The sequence below is a fragment of the Mustela nivalis genome, assembly GCF_964662115.1.
Source record: "Mustela nivalis genome assembly, chromosome: 17".
NCBI lineage: Eukaryota > Metazoa > Chordata > Mammalia > Carnivora > Mustelidae > Mustela > Mustela nivalis.
The window spans coordinates 51543906-51566485 of NC_139036.1; the positions used below are offsets into that span (position 1 = coordinate 51543906).

General features: G+C 36.6%; 1 protein-coding gene across 2 annotated transcripts in view; it reads right to left on the reverse strand.

Annotated features, from left to right (window-relative positions):
• The window catches only part of ABCA6 (ATP binding cassette subfamily A member 6), a 59094-nt gene that overhangs the window by 31269 nt on the left and 5245 nt on the right, over window positions 1–22580 (reverse strand). For both annotated transcript variants that reach the window (XM_082708306.1, XM_082708307.1), the window contains 13 exons: window positions 21846–21952; window positions 21042–21268; window positions 17308–17449; window positions 16147–16332; window positions 11935–12082; window positions 9645–9807; window positions 7526–7584; window positions 3972–4082; window positions 3410–3585; window positions 3087–3206; window positions 2708–2846; window positions 1830–1920; window positions 561–700 (listed from right to left, as the gene is read on the reverse strand). In XM_082708306.1, coding sequence (XP_082564432.1) covers window positions 561–700; window positions 1830–1920; window positions 2708–2846; window positions 3087–3206; window positions 3410–3585; window positions 3972–4082; window positions 7526–7584; window positions 9645–9807; window positions 11935–12082; window positions 16147–16332; window positions 17308–17449; window positions 21042–21268; window positions 21846–21952 — 1809 coding nt within the window. The remainder of the gene's footprint in view (window positions 1–560; window positions 701–1829; window positions 1921–2707; window positions 2847–3086; window positions 3207–3409; window positions 3586–3971; window positions 4083–7525; window positions 7585–9644; window positions 9808–11934; window positions 12083–16146; window positions 16333–17307; window positions 17450–21041; window positions 21269–21845; window positions 21953–22580) is intronic.

The window sequence follows — 22580 nt, forward strand, 5'->3', positions numbered from 1 at the left end:
AACCTATAACAGACACCTTGTGCTCCACACCCATCCCTTCCATACTCATACATACACAGTAAATCTGCTTATTAAGCCCTGCCTGAAGGCATTTTGTTCTGGGCTGTGAAGTATGCCAGGCTCGTGTTGAGCCCAAGCCATGTGGGTTAGAAAATTAATGCTCCTGAGAGCATCTCTTAACCAATGAAGGGTGGAGAGTGTCCAGTAAATACCCCAGCTCTCTCACCGCTCTTGTGACATAACTCGGAGCCCCTTGCTCACTTACTCACGTATTTACTTCAACGGTATTACATCTCGATTTCGTATTGCAACCATCCACGCTCGATAATGCAAACTCCTGTAGCCTCTTTCGCTTCTCACTCTCATGACCCCATTCCCTCCTGGTGTTTCTAGGTATCAGTTACCCCAAAAAAGGTGTGCTAAAGTCCTCATTTCAAGTTCTGCTTTTTTAAAGAACCCAACCTAAGACAAAATCCAAATCCATTAAGTAATGAAAGTTGTAATAATGAGGTGAACACTTGCTCCCAAATTTCATGCCATTGTAATTGTATTTCAGTTACCTGGAAATTTATTTGTCCTTTCCATGGGCAAAGTATACACAAGCTTTTCTTTGTTTTCTGTTTTTAATTTAGCATCAGGGATGTAATGATTAATGAAGGATGTTATTTTTTCTGGATCACATACTTCATTTCTGTACAAACTAATATTTAAAAGAAAAGATCATTGATTTATATTTTCTCTAGTGCTATTACAAAAGCAGGGCTTGTACTGCATACCTAACCTTTGAGTACTACTTTACCTGCCTTTAGGGAACAAACAAAATGAGTAAATATAAAACAACAACAGAAGTAATAATAATAATACCATCAGTTCCAAAAATCTTGTGATCTATACAGAGGAGTTTGCATAAATTCAGAACAGCTACAAATATACACACACATGCATGCTGGAAGGGAGACTGTCTTTCAAATAAGGAGATAAATAGAGCAAGGCAAGAACATTAGACAGAAGAAATTGCTTAGGGAAAGTAATCACACCAGATTGTATGGATATCAGGAATTAGTGACTAATAGGGAAGTTTGGCTTACATGCACGTTTTGTTTGGCTATAGGGTTTTTGGTTTGGGTTTTTTAAAGTACTTTTCACCTGCACACACTTTCTTATTAGCTACAGTGCTCTTAACTCTCTCCCACTTTTGATACTAGCCTCTGAAATTATTTGATTTTGTGCCCAATGCAAGAATGAAAACATACAGTTTTCATACAAAAACATGCAGTTACAGGACTGTACGGATCAGCTGACGGAGACGGACAGTGGGAAGAAGAGAAAGACTGAGGATCCACAGAGCAGGTACTTGGAAAAGTGGTCCATGAAGTAGCCTTGCTGGGATCTGTGAGCCTAGGCTTAGAACTTGGACATTCTGCTTGTCATTAACATTACAAAGATACAAGGAGGCAGGAAAAACATCTGGGAAACCCTAGCCAAGAGACTGGCAAAGATGAAGCATAAAGTCAACTGTCCCTCATAATTGTCTGACTTTTTGAAATTCCAGTATTGAAAACATGGGGTGCCTGGGTGGCTCAGTTGGCTAAGCATCTGCCTTCTGCTCAGGTTGTGATCCTGGGGTCCTGGGATTGAGCCCTACATCCAGCTCCCTGATCAGTGAGAGCATGCTTGTACCTCTTCCCCTGCCTCTCGCCAGCACCCACTTATACAATTTCTCTCCCTCTCTCTCAAATAAACAAATAAAATCTTTAAAAAAAAGAAAGCATATATATGTACACACACACACACACACACACACACACACACACATCCCCAGTCTTTACCTTAAGTGATATCCAAGACCCCATCTTCTCTTCAAAAAGACAGAAGACCCTGCACACTTCAGTCTCCCATTGGACATGATCACTTTTCTATCTGATTAAAAGGAAGCAAGAAAGAAAAGTTGATGGTAGTCATTTCTTCACTCTCTAGAAAATACAGGTGAGGAGCCAATGCTCAGATTTCTAAAAGAGAAGTGCTCTATAGAAAATAAATGTATCTAGGGGCGCCTGGATGGCTCAGGGGGTTAAAACCTCTGCCTTCAGCTCAGGTCATGATCTCAGGGTCCTGGGATCGAGCCCTGCATTGGGCTCTCTGCTCAGTAGGGAGCCTGCTTCCCCTCCTCTCTCTGTCTGCCTCTCTGCCTACTTGTGATCTCTTTCTGTCAAATAAATAAATAAAATCTTTTTTAAAAAAAAAAAGGAAAAAGAAAGAAAATAAATGTATCTAACATACATTAAAAATTTTGAAACACACATCAAAATTGATGCATTTAAAATAAGCTTATGAGTTCCAGTCTATTTCTGTGCCCTCCAAAATTTCTTGAACAAAACAAAACAAAACAAAACACAGAAATTACATTGCCACATCTTCTACTCCATATTCTAAAGAATAAGTGATTATTTTTCAACCGTATACTGATTTCAATGCTTAAATGAATTAAAAGCTAAAAAAAAAAAAAAAACCCTACAATTTTTTATTAATGGTCATAATCTAGCAAATGTACAGCCAGTGAGGAATTCTAGAGGGGGATTAGACTTGCCATTCCCCAGACTGCTTTGAAATGGAACACACAAAAAAGTCATGGGAGCACAGTGCTTATTTTAGTAATATACATTTCCCAATTTCTTTATTACAAAACTGAGATAAAGCCAATAGTTACCAGCCAGGATGTCAGCTTCATCCATGAGATTGGTACTCAAGAGGATTACACGGCCTGCTTTGTGTTCCTTGAGGAAGCTCCACACTCGATGCCTTGAAAAGGGATCCAACCCAGCAGTTGGTTCGTCTAATAGCAAAATCTACAGAGGATGATAATGTATAAAATATAGCTCTCCCACACTGACTCTTCCCACAGGGCAGCATGGATAACAAATGGTAACTATCCAGCCATTTAGGTCCGATATACTTAAATCCGTAGTTTTACAGCGGATTCTCTCTTGATGCATTGAAATGAAATCTCTACCACGTTTCAGGTTAAAAGAAGAGTTTGACGTTTTACTAAGCACTCTGTATTCCACGGCATGCAGAATCTCACTTACTTGAGGATCTCCTAAAATGGCAATCCCAAAAGTCAGCTTTCTTTTCTGTCCTTCACTTAAATGTTTAGCAAGGTTATCCTCAATGTTTTGTATGTTCAATTCTAACAAAATTCTTTGTACCTATGCAAGAAAATACACAAAGCTTAAAATCCAAGGCGATTCATACGATACAATTTTAACTATGTTACACCAGGTAGTTACTCTAGGACCTCACTGACAAAGCTGTATTCATAACAGAGCAGGTAAATCACGAAGGCATATTCTGATTAGGTCATGATTTAACTTGGCAAATTTAGCTTGTTAATCTAAGCATGAGCATTTACCTCTTGTTCCACCTCCTGTGGCTGAATCCCTTTTATTTTAGCAAAGAGCCTGAGGTTTTCCTTCACAGTGAGTATGTCAAATTGAACATTGAATTGAGGACAAACACCAGTTATCTTTCTGATTTCCTCCAAGTCTTGCATTTCAGAGAGATTTTTATTATAGATGGTAACTGATCCTAAAAATAGAAGTTGAAAATAATTTAACATGGGCAAGATAATACATTTTATTAATGCTTAAAAATCTTATTCAGGAAAATATTGGCATATATTCACAAAAATGTAAAATAATGACTTCACAATTTATTAACAACTATGAATAAATCTTAACATATCTAGGTTCAGGGTAGCATATATTTTCTCTGGAATATCCCATAGCAATGGGATAAGGCTAATGATTTTCATAAAAATTTGTGAAATATAAAGTACAGTCAAAATCCTATAGTCTGGTAAACGATGTTAGATAAAGAAACATTATTTTCTCTTAAGCACTTTCACCTTAAAATAAGAAAGGCAACACATGACCTCTAGATATCTTGCCTTTGAGAAATTTCTTTTTGCTCACCTTCTGTTGGAACAGACAACCCATTAAGGATGTTTAGCAATGAAGATTTGCCAGCTCCGCTATGACCCAGAATTGCTGTGATTTGACCTTCATATATGTCAAAGAACAAGTCTGTTTTTAAAATAAAATATTAACATCATAAATAAGAAGGCATTAGAAAGGGCTGTTTCCAAAAGCAGAACAAAAAATTTATTTAGCTGTGTATTCTCAAACTTAAAACATATAATATCCAATATTTTGCCAGCTGCTAAAATAATAGTTATTGTAGAATATTTCTGAAATAAATATAACCACTTATGAAGATAAACCTAACTATAATTCCAAGTATTAACATTGTAACACACTTACTTCCACTGCTTACAGGTGTGCATATATGAACATGTAAATAAACATTTTTATCATACTCTATTTTTTCCTAGCTTACATTTTCTTTTTTTTTTTTTAAGATTTTTTTATTTATTTACTTGACAGACAGAGATCACCAGTAGGCAGAGAGGCAGGCAGAGAGCGAGGGGGAAGCAGGCTCCCGGCCGAGCAGGGAGACTGATGCAGGGCTTGATCCCAGGACCCTGAGATCATGACCTGAGCTGAAGGCAGAAGGTTTAACCCACTGAGCCACCGAGGCGTCCCTCCTAGCTTACATTTCCAAATGTTAAATGATGAACATTTTTCATGGCATTAACTACCTTTTAAAATATATTCACCAAAAATGTATATTTTCACCTGTTATAAATGTTCTATTCTTCTATTACAAACATTTTGCCTTTACAGATCAGTAGAAAAAAATTGTTTGTCTAAGAATCCCTTATTATTTTTTGTTTTGTTTACCATCAAGTGAAAACCAAACTCTATTATGAAAAGTTGTTGGATGAAATTCTTAAGAATTTTATAATACATTATATCTGAGATATAAGGTTCTTTCAGTTAAATTATGTGACCTATTTTCAAACATTATTGAAATTAATTAACAACTGGGATGAATTCCAGTTCATCCATTTTCTAACTGGATGATCTTGGAGAAACTAAACACTGCAAAGTTCACTTTACTCAGTTATTAAAGTGCTGGTAATAATAATCACATTTAAAGAGAAAATTTTTCCTGTTGTAATCTAATCCATTAAAAGTCTCACTTATAATTTGACTAAAAGATTCTTTAAAAATTTAGAAAAATAAGCTCAAATAATTATGAAAAGTAAAAGAATAACAAGATATTACTCTTGACTACATGGTATTAAAATATGTCAGAGAAGGGGAGCCTGGATGACTCAATTGGTTGGACATCTGCCTTCGGCTGAGGTCATGGTCCTACGGACCTGGGATCAAGCCTGGAGTTGGGCTCCCTGCTCAGTGGGGAGTCTGCTTCTCCCTTTCCTTCTTACCCCCTTCTCACTTACTTACTCTCTCTCTCTCGAATACATAAAATCTTTAAAAAATTTTTGGAGAACTATTATAATTAAAATAACATGTTAGTAATACAGCAACCAGTGGAATAAATACCATAATTAAAATAATGTTACTACTCCAGAATACACTGACTGATGGAAGGCAAAAGAAGCCCAAGACAGAGCAAAGTAGACATAAAAAATAAAGATAAATGAAATAGTCTTTTAAATTCATCAAAAAGATGAATTAATTAACAAATAATATTGGGATAACTAAATAAACACATCAATAAATTTTATATTTAATGTTTTTAAATGGAAAAAAATGGTGTTTTCCAGGATGAGAGAAAACTGATGATATCTATCTTGGAACTGATCTATATTAATCAGAAAAAAATAAATATAACCCTCAGTTTCTTCATCTGCAAAATGGGAGAGATACTATGTATCTCATAGGATTAAATGAAAAAAAAAAAATCACTTATCATAGTTGCCAGAACACACTAAGTACTCAATAGACTTAAAGTGTTTGTTGGTATTATTATTGTCATTATTTTTAATTATTGCTATTCCTACAAGTATATAAATTTTTGTAAGCTTGAAGGAAAATGATTTGAAATATGAATAAGGAGGTTAAAAATATAGTCCTTTTGAATAATCTGCTCTTAGAGATTTATATTCAGAAATTATGATATTTCCAAAGATTGAACAAGAAGGCTCATTATAGAATTTTTTATTATAATGAATAACTGGAAACAAGCCAAATTGTGTACATGACTGTAAGTCAATCAAGGTAGTCATACAACAGAATCCGGTCAGCGGCTGAAAGATAGGCTGAAGTGTGTTCCCAAAGGTGTTCCAAAGCTGCTATAGGAACTAGCTGCGTGGGGAGATGATGGGGAGAGTATAGCTCCCCCATTACTTCCCAAAGAGCTAATGTAACTGGTGATTTCATATGGTTTTCCATGCACTGATATTCATTGGTTTTTTTTTTTCTTTCTTTTTTTTTTTTTTAAGATTTTATTTATTTGACAGACAGAGATCACAAGCAGGCAGAGAGGCAGGCAGAGAGCGAGGGGGAAGCAGGCTCCCGGCCGAGCAGGGAGACTGATGCAGGGCTTGATCCCAGGACCCTGAGATCATGACCTGAGCCGAAGGCAGAGGATTAACCCACTGAGCCACGCAGGTGCCCCCATTGGTTTTCACTTTAAAAATTTTTTGGAAGATGTCTAGACGTAAAAAGTAGTTCATGGTTATTGATGAGTACAGAAGTAGTGCATCATGTGCTCTGGAAATTGAAATGACAAATTTAAAGAATATTTCAATATATCCTTGGCTAAAATTAAAGAAAGAAACCACAGATCTAGATGGCATTGGAGGGGACAAACCTGAGATGAGAATCAATTTGCTGACAAGGGTACAGGAAACTCTCAAAGTGAGAAATGATCTCAGAGGCCTAAGTATAAGGTCTGAGTTAAGGGGCACTCTCTTCCAGAAAGTAAATGTGCGGTACATGCATCAGATGGAGAACTCTCAACCTTAGGGGAGTTCCATAGCTCTTCTTTTGTAACTTTTAAGGCTTCCATCTCTTGTAAAATTCAATTACATTCTCCCTAAAAGCTATTATTAATAAAAGCAAGCTGTCCTCTATGAAATGTAGCCACTAACTTGGAGGCTTACTTAAATGTTTACTATAGAAAACTGTATTTGTTAGAATTTACTATCAGATACATTGGCTGATCCAAAATTATAACTTTGTTTCCCCTGGGGATAGTGACTTAAAAAATATAATTCATGGTCTATGGTGTTACTCATCTCTTCTAGTTAATCTCACCAGTACATAAACGATGTAGATTCCCTGGGTGGTATAAAAAATTATCAATTTTAAGGCTAAACATTCTTTCCTCATAGTGCAAATAAAACACAATATGGTTTTTAGCAAACTCATCTTCAAAAACAAAGTGAAGTCACACTTTTCATTGTGTCACCCCATTCTTGGAAATTGATAGATGCATGAAACATCTAGAAGGATTTATAGCCAGATCTCAGTCATTAATCTCCAAGGGGCAGAGTTAGATTGTTTGGATTGTTTTCTTTTTCTGTTTCCACATGGAACTTCCTCCATTTTTGGTAATAAAGAAGTCAATGAAACAATGAAATATTTGTCTTTACCTTTCAATGCTTCCATTTTCCCAGACTTGCTGGTATATTCTTTTTTAACATTTCTGATTCTGAAACGAGAGAAGTGGTGTTTACTCAGCTAACACAGAAATCAGCAGGGATCAGGAACAACCCCAGTTAAAGTGACAGATACATCAACGTCTTTATGTGAAATAAGGGAGGGCATATCCAGTCTACTCAGAGAGACAAAGATTATTTTTGATTAATCGTTTCCCCTCAGAGAGAAAATAAAAGAGTCTCTTTGAAATGTTTGATTAAATGATTAGTGTTTTGCTTAGAAAAGGAGAACATTTTGGAATTATTCTTACTTTCTTCCTCTAGCCTTAGAATATTTGATGTGTTTTACTCTGTGCAAGATCAGTTCATGTATCAGTACTCTTTAACTATTCCCTCCCACGCTCTCCCAGTCCCTCCAAACTTGCTCATTAATCAGACCCTCTGTCACCTGCATTTTCTATAGTTCCCTCTCTGATAGCTTCTCTTTGGCTTAGAACTCTGCTTTGGATACAATCAGATTTCACTCCTCCCCTTTATTGTAAAACATTTTACAAAATAAGACAAAATAAATTCACCACATCTACCTTCTCACTTCTCACTTTTTCCTCAGTCACTGGCTTCTGAGTCCATTACTGTAGTGAGGCAACATTGCAACAAAGACTTTTTTTTCTACCCTTACTTATGGAATAATGAGTTGCTATTGGTGACCCTGTCCTTGTTAAAAGTGTCTACATTCAAGTTACCTACATTCAAGTTCACATTGAACTTACTAGTTTCCTTCCTAGCTTCTATCTTTCTAAATGTCTCTTCTTCTTCTTCTTCTTCTTGTTATTTTCAATTAGCCAGCATATAGTACAGCATAAGTTTTTGTCATAGTGTTCAATGATTCATTAGTTGCATAAAACACCTAGTGCTCATCCCAACACATCCTTCTCTGTTTCCTTGGAAGGTCCTCTTCATTTGCCAAATACATCATCTTGGTCTTCCACAGGGTTCTCCATGTACATTCTGGTCTTCTCAACTCTAGATCCTCTTGAGGAGTTACCTTACTGATTCTTGTGATTTTAACACCAACCTAAAGTTGACCCTATCCTTTTCCCCGAGCATTAGGCTCCCAAATCTAAAGGTTTCATCTGAACATCACACGAGTGTGTTCTCTAAATGAGTGATTACCAAACTTGAATGCATATTAGAATCCCAAAGGAAACTAATGCAGGACAAGGGAGGAACCAGGTTTGACAGATGAGAAATGTCATCACTACATAAGATCAGTGCATCTTCAAATTCAGGGGGAAACAGAATTGAGTCACCCTTTTCTCTGAGCATGAATCAAAATGAAGATAAGGAAATTTATTCAACCAGGATGCTGGCAGTGGTGGGGGATGGGTAACCAAAGAGTCAGGAAATACGAAAGAGAAAGACTTAAAAGGTGTTGAATCTGACAGGGTGTTTTATCTCTGCCTTCCTTTGAACAGGGAGACACCCATTAAATGGGGGTTTTAGGCTTTATTTTAAGAAAGAAACTTCCATTAGAACCACCAGTTGTTTTTGGATTTCAGAGATGAAGATAGTCAATAGCCATTTGTTTGGGGCAGACATCCTGCCTATGTTCTGGGAATATTGCATGAATGAGCTAAAGTTACAGGAATGGATAGTTGTGCAAACAAATGTCCCCAGAGAAGGAAAAATTGGAAGGGGGCTAATAGGTGAGAGGGAGCCAGTTGTGAATAAAAGATAGATATTTTTACATAGGCAAAATAATGATTCTGGGTAGAATTCTTCATGAGTTCCTCTATACTGCCAGATGTGTCTAGCTAACAGCTGGCTAGGGAAAGAGGAAGTTCTCATTGTTATAAAGGGGAAAGCACCTGTGGAAAGGAGAATCAACACAGAAATAAGGAGGAAGACAAAACGGAGGGTGATGTCATAACATTATACGGAGCGAAGCAAAAATAATTTTTCTTTTAGGAGCAATCAGGAGACATTGGTGGTCACATGGAAGAGTTCAAAGTAACATGCACAAAGGCAAGTTTGTTCTTCAATATTCTGCCCAGGCTCAGCCAGTTGCTATTAGTCAATAATTCATTTGCCTTACACCCATATGTGTGATTACCTGATAGCTTCTTTTCCTTGGAATTCTGGAGCTACCGGTTCAAAACAGTCCTGAGACGGAGGCTCAGGCTCTATTTCTTTCTCAATGACAGTATTAGTCCTCTGGTGTTGGAAACAAGATGAGTTCAGGAAAAATAATGGAGAATAATGGCGCTCATCCCCATCTAATCAGCCAAAAGGCAATAAGACATTGGATCAGTCACATTAGAACAATGAGTAAAGAAGACTTATTCAGAACCGTAGAGAGTATCTGACTTTTAAGCATCATAGAGAAAGTCTTTTCTTCCTTACTTCCTATTATTGAAAAGAAAACTTGTCGTGAAGTGAACAACGAAAATTCAAAGGAAATAACCTGTTACCACAAAAGTTCAACAGTATAATAGAACTTTCAAGAAAGTATATAGAAGCCAAAGTTCTGAAAAAATGTAATAAAAAGGTATTTAGAATGAGTGAAACCAAATACTTGGGGGGAGAGTTCTTACACAGCACATAAAAACAACTAAAACATGTTTGTGAACTTAAATCACTTTGACCACAGAGGTGCATGGTTGGGTCTTGATTTGGGCTCAGCTCATGATCTCAGGGTGGTGACATCCAGTCCCTCATCAGCCTCTGCCCTGAGCATGAAGCCTGCTTAAGATTTTATCTTGACCATTGCCTCACTCATGGTGTTTTCTCTCAAAGAAAAAAAAAAAAAAGAAAAAGAAAAAGAAAAGAAAAGAAAAAAAGAAATCACAAAGCATTAGAGACTGTGGATTCTGAAAAGCAAACTGAGGGTTTTGGAGGGGAGAAGAGTTGGGGGCTTGGGTGGGCCTGGTGGTAGGTATTAAGGAAGGCACGCATTGCATGGAACACTGGGTGTGGTGCATAAACAATGAATCTTGGAACAATGAAAAAAATCAAATTAAATTTTAAAAATTAAAAAAAAATCACTTGATCACAACAATAGGGTTGAATATCATACTGAAATTCCCATGGTGTGTGCGTGCAAAGTACAGGGAGAAATTGTATCTGTTCAGGATAAATATATTTGCATTTTCCAAATTTGAAACAATGAAGTGGGGTTCGTCACTAAGGACTTTACCAGAAGTCACAGAAAGATAAGGATATATAAAATAATTGCATAGAAACATATAAGACAGCTTTAACTACAAAGTGGAAAGAACATAAAAAATAAGATAAATAAATAAAATTTGCAAGGAAAAATGGCATTCTGATTTTAGCATGTGTAAAGAAATTCTGGACTTGGGAAATTTTTGTTTGTGAGATAGAGAAAATTTAACTGAGTAATATAGTTTTGTAAATATGAACAACATATTAAAAAAAGTTGAATAATGCTGAAAATGTTCTAATTTTTATGTTGTTATTTCCTTAAAGGATGGACATCTCCCCTTCTGAAATGGTCCTCCCAAGGGGAATCATTAAGAACCTGATTATTTCACATCTGAGGCCCTTCCTAGCTATTTAGTTTACAATCGGCCCCACGTTCTTGTCAGAACTACTTTCTTTTTAAGATTTATTAATTTATTAGAGAGATAGAGCACAAGACGGGGCAAGAACAGAGGAAAAGAATCTTCAGCAGACTCCCCACTGAGCAGGGAGCCTGACACCAGGCTGGATCCCACAACTCTGAGATCAAGACCTGAACTGAAACCAAGAGTCAGGCACGCAACTGACTGAGCCACCCAAGTGCCCCAAGAACTATTTAGTAAGAAACACTTTCACTGCACAATGGCTCTACATTAGCCAAAGCCATGTTAAGAACTAATTTATTTCAGCCTGTTCTAAAAAAAAGCCTTAAATATCTTTCTTTAAAAACATGTTCTGGGATTCTTGAAAAAAAATTAACATTATTTAATTACTGTGTATTTGTAATGCATATTATTAAAACCAGAAGAATAATTGTTTTTTTTTATAGATTTTTATTTATTTAAAAATAGACAGACAGAGAGAGATCACAAGTAGGCAGAGAGGCAGGCAGAGAGAGAGAGGGGGAAGCAGGCTCCCCGCTGAGCAGAGAGCCTGATGCGGGGCTCGATCCCAGACCCTGAGATCATGACCTGAGCTGAAGGCAGAGGCTTAAACCACTGAGCCACCCAGGCGCCCCAGAATAATTGTTTTTACATTTAAATTCAAACCATTAAAACTCTGAAGGAGAAATTAAGAACTCATTCAGCTTGTGATGGGAAAAATTTGTTATTATTTCTTAATATACATTTATATAACCTTCAGTAAAAATATACAGTGTGATCAGTATGTGCAGAGGTCAGAGAAAAGACACCTTTACTTACAGGGTAAGATTTTGTCAAAGTATAATGCCAGTGCCAAGTAGAAAAGTGCATCAAAAGCCAAAACGGAAAAAGTTGCGATCATTACATATGAGTCTCCTGAAGGGTCAGGAAAAATTATACCATCCATAGTATTATCCAAGTAGATAATCTAAAATTTGGACAAAAATAGTAATAATAAGTATTTAAGATAAATATATAATATAATATAATAATTTGGCATAGCAGCAAGAATTATCATTTTATTAAGTAGCTTTTTTGAGAAGCCCTTATAATGAAGTTATTGGTGTAACTATTTCTATATGACAGCAATCCAAGGATTATTAGAATGAAGTGCCAACTTAATACCAACTTAAAAAATGCAATATTCTAAGAATAGGAATATTTTTTAAAGATTTTATTTATTTATTACAGAGAGAGAGCACAGCAAGAGGAAGGGAACGCAGAGGGAGAAGTAGACTCCCCACTGAGGAGGGAGCCCAACACGAGGCTTGATCCCAGGACCCTGGGAATCATGACCTGAGCTGAAGACAGATACTTAAGGGACTGAGCAACCCAGGTGCCACTAAGAATAGGAATTTAAATTAAATTAAATGATAATCATAAAGCCATTACAATATTGCAAAATATCTATGCAGCAAAAAATAGTCATTTTAGAAAGAATATGAAGAGTTATTTGAAGCATCTTAGAGATGCTTCTTTTTCTAGAGAAAACTTCTTTTTCTAGTTATTACTGCAAATAAAGGTATGTTTATAATTCTGTCATGTAACCATAGGCGTTGCACTCTAGGTATTATTCTAAGGCTTTTTGTAATACTTCATTTAATCCTCATCATAACCCCCTGGGGGAAATCTTATTATTTTTATGTGCATTTTACATATGGTGGAAGTGAAGCAAATAGAAATTGAGTAGCTAAACAACGAAAGTCAAAATTACATAGTAAGGAGCAGCAAAGGTGAACTCAGAACAAAGGAAGTCCAGCTCTCAAGCTTGGTTCCTTGCACTAGACAATATACAACCCTATTTATGTTAAAATCTTAACATTCAATGACAAATTTGAGTTTATTCTGGGAACACAAGTCTGGGTTGGAATTTTAAGATCAATCTATGTAATTCAACATAAAACAGATTGAAGGAGACACTAATGTGGCTAATCATTGAACATGCACAAAAATCATTTGACACAATTTAGTATCCACTTATAATGAAGAAAGTCTCTTCACAAACTAAGAAAATAAGCAATCTTCTTTAACCTGGTAAAACAGATGTACAAAGACCAACATCAAAAATCATGCTTATTATGAAACGTTAAAAGCGTTTCCTTTGCTTTCATTTCTATTCAACATTGCACTAAAGGTCCCAGTCTCCACAATAAGACCAAAAAAAAAAAAAAAAAAAGTAATTGGCATAAGAACTGCAAAAAGGAAAAAACCATCATTATTTGTAGACATCATGACTATATGTAAGAAAATCCCCAAATAAAGCTCAGAAAAATACTAGTTTTAATAAAAGAATATAGCAAGAATGCTGGATACAGTGATTTCTGGTTGCATCTCTACATTAACAACAAACATTTTAAAATAATAATTTAAACACATACTATTTATAGTGGCATCAAAAGTATCAGAAGCTTTGGAATATATAAAAAATGTATAAGGCTCAATACTTAAAATTAAAACAATTACTAAGTGAAGATGAATGTGAAGCTATCTTATGTTCGTGATCAAAAAGAAGTGTCAGGGTGCCAGGGTGACCCAGTCAGTTAAATGCCCAGCTCTTGATTTCAGCTCAGGTCATGATCTCAGTCATGGGATCCACTCCCGAGATCCACTCCATGCTCAGTGGGGAGTCTGCATGAGATTCTCTCTCTCCCGGTGCCCCTCCCTGCTGCAAATGCTCTCTTCCTTTCTCTCTCACGTTCTCTCTTTCTCTTAAATAAAAAACTAAATTTCTTTAAAAAGTGTCAGTTTCCCTCAAATTGATTGAAAAATTCAACTGTACCAAAAAGTCAACAGCTTTGTGCACACATACATAGGTACGTGTATAACTTGGTAAGTTAATTCTAAAATTTACATCATTCAAAGAACCTAGAATAGAAAAGACTCTTGGAAAAGAAAATCAAGTGGTAAAATTATTACTACCAGACATCCAGACAGATCAGTAAAAGCAATTAAGACAAGGTGGCAACAGAGCAAGGACAGACAGGTCAATACATGATTGGTTGAGCTGTGACAAAGGAAATACTGCAATCCATTCAGGGAAAGGATGTCTTTTCAATAAATGAAACAGAAGAAATTGGATATGCATGTAGAAAAGTTAATATTCTTTCTACCTATAGATACACAAAAGTTATTTTGAAATAGATTTTGTATCTGAATATAAAGGCCAAATCAACTGAGTTTTCATATAAAAATGGGGGAATATCTTTATAATCTTGGGGAATGCAATGATTTCTTAAAGGTACAAAAGCACTCAGGGGCGCCTGGGTGGCTCAGTGGGTTAAGCTGCTGCCTTTGGCTCGGGTCATGATCTCAGGGTCCTGGGATCGAGTCCCGCATCGGGCTCTCTGCTCAGTGGGGAGGCTGCTTCCCTCTCTCTCTCTCTCTGCCTGCCTCTCTGTCTACTTGTGATCTCTGTCTGTCAAGTAAACAAATAAAATCTTTAAAAAAAAAAAAAGCACTCTACAGAGAAGAAACTTGACAAACCGGACTTTATCAAAATTAAGAAACTTGTTCATTAAAACACCATTAAAAGAGTAAAAATGTCAGCAACGAGTAACCGAAAAATGTTTCATATGCAGTATATATAAGAAATTCTTACAAAGTAATGAAGAAAAGATTAAAAAAAAGTTAGGTAAAAAATGAGGGGAAAAGGGAACCTGGATGCCTTAGCTGCTGAAGTATCTGCTTTTGGTTCAGGTTTCCATCCCTGCGTCCTGGGGTTGAGTTCAGCAGGGAGTCTGCTTCTCCCTCTGCCCCTCCCCCCACCCATGTTCTTACTCTTGCTCTTTCTCTCAAGTGAATAAATACAAAATATTTTTTTTAAAATGGGGGCAAGACCTGGATAGGCACTTTATAAAAGAGAAACCCCCCCCCCAATACCTCTACACATATGAAAGAGAATTAAATTTCATAAAAAAATCAGGAAAATGCAAATTAATACCACACAGTTTATTCCCGTAGATCTACCAGAAAGGCTAAAATTTGGACAACTGACAATATCAAATGCCAGTAAACATGTGTAACTCTGAACTCTCGGTGCAAAAGTAAATTGATGCAATCACTTTGGAAAACTATTTGGCAGTAGCTATGATGATTAAGATACACATATCCTAAGTCCTGCTATTCAACTCCTACATAGATACCAAAGAGAACAGAATGCCCATATTCACTAGGAAACATGTGTAGGAATTTTTTGTTTGCAGAACTAATATTAGTCAAAAACTGGAAAATATTTTTGTTCATCAATAAGAAAATTGATAGTACAGTCACACAGCTGAATACTACATGACACTCTATTACAGCAACACTCCAACTGTGGGTAAGATCTGAAAACACAACGTTGAATGGGAAAAAAGCCAGATCTAAAAAAAAAAAAAGAAAAAAAAAACAACACAAAACACTTCATAGAGTAGCACTTATATAAAGTTGAAAACAGGCAACACTAAAAAAATTATACTCAAAACACACATTAGGCGATAAATGAAAAGGCAAGAAGTGATGATCACAACACTTTTATCTTTAAGAGGAAGGAGTGTTTGGAGACTTGACATTGTGGCATCCTCTACTTCTTGATCTGGTTCATGATTATTTTGATATACTTTATAATTATTTGTTAAGCTCTTGATAGTCCTGAAAACTTTTCAGATTTTAGGTTTCAAACAGAGGTTTACACAACAATTTTTAATAAACTAGAGAATGCCTTTGTTATGTAAAGTACAAGGAAAGGGAAACAGTTGCATATGAAATATAAGAGGAGAATACTTCAAAATGAAAATACACCCAAGACGTGAAAATCTGTCTTAGTCAAGATGTTTTAATCAAATTTCCTTGTATGATGATGATTTTTTCAATAATGCAATGATAACATTTTCAAATCTAGCTTTAGGGGGAAAAACTGTTTAGAATAAATGCTCTTATTTTGAAAATGTTTGACTGTGAAGAGTCATGAAATAGCAAATTCTTTTTAAATTTCAGTAATAAACGAATTATTACCTTGCTCATTCCAGCAGTGAAGGCAAAAGGGCTACAAAAACTCAAAATCCACTCCAGAGAGGAAGGAAGTTGTCTATAATACACAGTGAATCCCACACCCCCACAAAAGATATTGAGGAGAAACATAACCAAATTGGTAAGGAGAGTTTTCTTTAACAACACGCTCATCAGGAACGTTAGAGCAATCTGAAAGAGAGAGAAGATAATCTGGTTGTTCAACAGATTTATTTCACCGAGAATTGGCAGTGCAAAAAAACCTGGATCTTTACATCATAAGTATTTATCAGTGAGACAGTGATGAAAATATTTATGTATAACAATGATCAGCTCTTGCCCCAACACTTTTGTAAAGAGAATCCTTTTTTGCACCTCCTCAGCTACTGGGCTTTTGTTGTTAAAGAAAGGGCAGGGGAAAAGCTGTCTGAGAGTTGGGGAAAGAATAGAAATGCAGACCTGGAAATATTGAAAGAACCTACATTAATGCATTAACAAAGAGCATCTAGGTACCGTCTGCAGAATTTAGAGGCTCCTGTTGTAGAAGGAAGAGGCATGACATGGGGAGTGAGGACAAGGGGGAGTGTCAGAAGGAGATACTGTGGAAGCTACCACATTACAGAGAACTTTGGGGAAAGGAGATGGGTCCACCGCTCAAAGGCATCCTCACTAAAATATTCTAGAAAAGCCTTAGAGTTGGGACGCCTGGGTGGCTTAGTTGGTTAAGCTGCGGCTTAGTTGGTTAAGCAGCTCCGATCATGATCCCAGGGTTCTGGGGTCGAGTCCTGCATTGGGCTCCTTGCTCAGCAGGGAGTCTGCTTCTCTCTCTGCTTCTGCCTGCCTGCTTGTGCTCTTGCTCTCTCTCTCTCTCTGATAAATAATAAATAAATAAATAAATATTAAAAAAAAAGAAAGAAAAGCCTTAGAGTCAAAATATTTTCAGAATCAGAATTTTTTTTGATGCATCATACATTAATTCAGACCTTTATGCAAAAGAGAGGTCCAATCTTATTTACATCATTTTCTCACACTCATAGACTTTCTGAAGCAAACACACACACACTAGACATGAAGGAAATAACTGTAGTAACCTCCAGAGAAATTAATTTTTGCTACAGATAGCTAAAATCTAAAGCAGAGAATGTGGTAATACATGTATGAACTTACCAAAGATAAGCCATATAAGAAAAAGAGTGTAAATATCACCATGAAGCCCGTCATGACTATAATTTGGGTAGATGTTATAATAACTGTAATCATTATGGAAATGATGAAGATGAAGGTAGCATAGATTAAGCCACAGGAGAGCCTACAAAAAAAGACAAAAAGTTATTTCAATGATTTCAACTTCATTATGAAATATTTGAAACATACGAAAATATCTAAAGAACAGCACAATATTTACCCTTCTACTTGCCACCTAGATTAGTAACTACAGTATTACTAATCAACCACATTGGCATGGCTGTACTGTTACCTACTGGCTAGGCATCAGCTCTGTGCTCACATATTGTATAAATAGGATGAATGCTACATAAATTGTATCATTTTGTATGTGTCCTTCTGCTGCTTGCCTTTAATAATGTTATACATTGCTGTGTAATATTTCATTGTCTGAATATATCCCAAAGTTTTCCTCATCATAGGCATTCAGGTTGTTTCCAATTTTTATTTCTGGTACATGGTGGCTAAGAACACGCTTGCACTTGGGAAAGAAGAACAAAATAAGGTGGAAATTGAGAGGGCGGCACACCAGAAGAGGCGCTGAACTCTAGGAAACAAACTGAGGGTTTGTTAAGGAGGGCACTGGGTGGAATGAGTCCTGGATGTTATATGCAACTGATGAAGCACTAAATTCTGCCTCTGACATTAATTTAAAAAAAAAGAAAAAGAAAGAAAAGAAAAAAGAACATCTTTGTATGTGTCATTTTTGGAAAAAGCACAAAAATTTCTCTAAGGTGTAATGGCTGAATTGAAGAGAGTAAGCTTTTGTGTGTTTGGTGCTATCACATTTTACTGAGATATTCTAATTGTAGACATGGAAGGAAATATAACAGCTACTGATCAATCCAGGAACCATGGAAGCATTGAGGGCAGATGATAATTTGAGCATTTTTGAGCATTTTTGAGGATCTCAGCTAGCGGGACCTCCACTCTCCTATTAGGGAGAATTTGTAGAAAATTTAAATTTAAATTTAAATTTTGTAGAAAATTGAAATTTTATAACTCCATAAAGCCCATCCTATTATTGCTCTTCTTATTTATGATTTCTTTCTTAAACTGATATAAATAATGGTATGCCCTTCAGTGTTCACACTGCTTTGGTTTAGATGTGCTGGTGTTCACATGTTTCTGAGGTAGTTATTAACAGTCTTGGATCGAACAAGCCTGCAGGGTGTTTGAGTCCAAGCCTCTCATTTTCCAGATAAGTAAACTGTAGTTCCTATTGTACTTAATGGGCCGTTTCAAGGTCAACAAAGTATATCAATAACAAAATTAAGATTTGTTGCAGCCCTTCCTAGTTCACAGCTCCTTCCTCTACATAAAATTGCCTAACTAAATGAGAATTCAAGAGCTGAAAAAAATAGCGAGACTATTAAAACCAGGAACTTGCATCAACATGTCCCAGTACAACAGGTTTAATTACTGCTTATTCAACTTCTTTTTAAAGGTCATGTCATTACAATGATTCAGCCTTTGTTAGAAACATCAGCATTTTTGGAAAGCATATGGTATTCTGCAGAATCCACTTCCTGAGTATAGAAGGGAACTACTATAGGTAGGAATTGAAAATCTATGGAGTAGGAGTATTAACACATGAAGGAACTTAAAACATTACCTAGAAAAGGGAACTCATTGTAGAGAGTGGGGTGGGGAGAGATGTTAATAAAGCAATAAAAACCTTCATGATAAAAACAGTAATTCAGACATCACATAAAGTAATTTAACAAAGTAACTTAGAAATTCTCATGCATTTCACATTTATTACTTTAAAAAAGGCTGCCATAAAATTTATTTCCAATAGATACCCTATACTTAATAAAAAAACATTTCAGATTTTTTCCCTCTTGGTTTTAAGGACATATAAATCCATTTTGCTAAATTTAGATTACATGCATAGGAGGAAGTATTTATCCTGAGAATGAACCCACATCTAAATATCCAACACCTTTGTGATTTTAATCTAGAGTTGACTTGTGCCTACCTATTCTCAGGAGACTGCAAGGATGCTGCCCCATAAGATATTCACTGGACTGAAAAATAGTCCTCTTTACACAGATTCCCACCCCCCCAGGTTTTTCCTCCTAACAGACTCCATTCATTCCTTTGCATTTGCCAAAGTCCCACTGCAAACCAATTTTCTCCTTCCTTTTTTGTTTCAGAAAATGTTTCCTCTTTTTTCTACTTCATGATTATGGTATAATAGAATCAAAGCTCCCTCCTTTAACCAAATACACTTTATAGAAAATTTAAAATTTCCTAGACCGTAATTTTATTTCAGAGAACATGCGGCTTGCAAATAGTTCCTTATCCATTCCAGATAGTCGACTCCACATTCATAAGCACTAATTTTCTTTCTTTCTTTTCTTTTAAATATTTTATTTATTTATTTGACAGAGATAACAAGTAGGCAGAGAGGCAGGCAGAGAGAAAGGAAGGGAAGCAGAGAGCCCAGTGTGGGACTTGATCCCAGGACTCTGGGATCATGACCTGAGCCGAAAGCAGAGGCTTTAACCCACTGAACCACCCAGGTGCCCCCACAAACACTAATTTTCTTGATATGGGTACTATACAAAGAAATACCGTCTAGGATTCAATGTTGAAAATCTTAAGCTTCCTTTGGGGTAAAATGAACAGATTATTTTTCTTTTTTCTTTTTCCTTTTCCCAGACAACGTGGATTTTGTAACTGATTGCATTTCAGAATTCTCTGCTTTGGCCTCTTGGAAGCTTAGAGCGCACATGGTCTGCATTTTTACCTGCTAGTCTTACCTACTTATCTTGTTAGGTCCTTGTTTCTACTCCTCAATTATTTGTTTTTATTATAATACAAATACATGTAGACAGATAGATATATACATAAATATACATATGTTTAAATATATTTAAAAATCATTGAAATTGTGTGTGAATGAAACAAGATACAAATATAGCAATAGGAAGCAAATGTTCTTATTAAGCCGTTCTTATATGCCAACCTAAGTGCTGTATGTGCTGGCCACATTTTCAACATATGGCATTTAAGTGCTGCAAAAAATACATCCCTCATGGGGCACCTGGGTGTCTCAGTGGGTTAAACCCTCTGCCTTCGGCTTGGGGGCTTGGGTCATAATCCCAGGGTCCTGGGATTGAGCCCTGCATGGGGCTTTCTGCTCAGCAGGGAGCCTGCTTCCCCCCACCCCCTTCTCTCTGCCTGCCTCCCTGCCTACTTGTGATCTGTCTGTCAAATAAATAAATAAAATCTTAAAAAAATATATATATCCCTCATAACCAAACCTCTGAACATAAGCTAGCCATTACAGGATCATACTTTTTCAACGTGAGGAGGTGTGGAGAAATCAAATGATAACTGTGGGCTGACCAAGCAGGAGAGTCGCAATCCAGGCAGCTGGGTTGGAGTCCCAGCTCTGGAACACATCTTCCATTTGATATTGGGCAACTCTTTTACCCTCTTTGATCTTCCTGGAACCTCGATCATAGCATCAGCGTAACAGACTTATGGCGTGGAAAAGTGCTCAGCAAATCATAATGGCTAATTTGCATAACAAAATTTTAAAAGGAGTAAATCAAAAAATCAGAACAAAAGAAAAAATAGCCAGTGTGTCAAGCTTAAGAGTAATGTTGTGAAATAATAACACATTTTTACTGCTTCCAAATTTCTGATTATTCATTTGCACTCACCAGAAGGCTGATTCTTGCAGACCCATTATTTTCATAAAATCCTTGCACTTTTTTCTCTCTTTTGTAACATTGAGTGATACAAAATATATAAACGGGGAAAAGTAAAGCAGGCAGTAGAAAATGAACAGCTCCTTTTGAAGAACGTCTTTATACATAAAAGGTAAAGTCTTCATATTTACAGCAGTAATTGACATCAACTGTTCCACCACAGAGTGATTTGTTGTGATCTACAGCAGGATTTAAACACGCAAAATCGTTATTTAAAAAATAGAAACTGGTGAAATCCGATGAAGCTAAGGAGGTTATAGCAATATCAATTTCCCGATTTTAATATTATTCTGTGGTTATGCAAGATATAACAGGAGACACTGTGTGAAGGGTACAGGGACCTCCCTGCACATTGTTTCTGCAATTTCTTGTCATTCGGGAACTACTTGAAAATTTAAAGTTAAAAACAAAAACAATGTGTTCCTTTGCCTAAATCCAATTTCAGCATTTGTTTTTTGTTTTGTTTTGTTTAAAGATTTTATTTATTTATTTGAGAGAGAGAGAGTGAGAGCGTGAGAAGGGAGAAGGTCGGAGGGAGAAGCAGACTCCCCACGGAGCTGGGAACCCGATGCGGGCCTCAATCCCGGGACTCCAGGATCATGACCTGAGTCGAAGGCAACCGCTTAACCAGCTGAACCACCCAGGTGCCTCAATTTCATTATATAAACATGAAAACCTGAGTGCATGTCATCCTTCATCACAACCTGGATGGAATTCTATGGAATTATCTTACATTAACTTTAGAACTCTCGTTACCTGGATAATAGCAGCATTAATTGCAGCTTGTAAAGCCACAAATCCACTACTCCAGTATTTGGACAGGGAACAGGAATGATCTTCATCATCCAGATTCCAGCAATGAGCTACGAGCCCAAAGAAGAGCACAACCAACATTATCAGGTGAAAGCAATTCGAGAATAAAAAACAAGAGTCCAAGAGATATCAGTCTAGAGGAGGCTCCACCAGTCAGAACTTACAGCCACATAGAAAAAAAAAAAAAAAAAAAAGAGGATCAAATGAAAATTCTTACGGAGGCAACTTTATTCATGGAGACCGTCGCTTCCATAGAAAGTCTTAGAAAATAAAAAGACGATGAAAGCAAACACTCTGCTCCAACCATGCTAGATTCCTTGCTCTGTCTCAAAATGCTAAATGCACCCTAATGCTACAACCTGTTTTGCTCATAGGTTCTCCCTACAGATGGGTCCATGGCTCATTCTTTCCCTCTACCCTTATCTCTTCTCAGAAGCAAATTCAGCACAGAGGTCTTTCCTGGCTACCGTAAGTAACAACATCTAAAAGAGCGTTCAGGCTCTGTCTTCTAAGTCTGCTCTATTTTTCTTGGTGGTGGTATCAGCCCCTGGCAGAGGGCATTGTTGTTGCCCCACCCCCTGTCCCTCGCTGGAACGATTCATGCAAGCAGGCTCTAGGTTTCAGTCACTTCCATCCTCAGGGCCAGAACAGTGCAGGGCACATAGTAGACACCCAGTG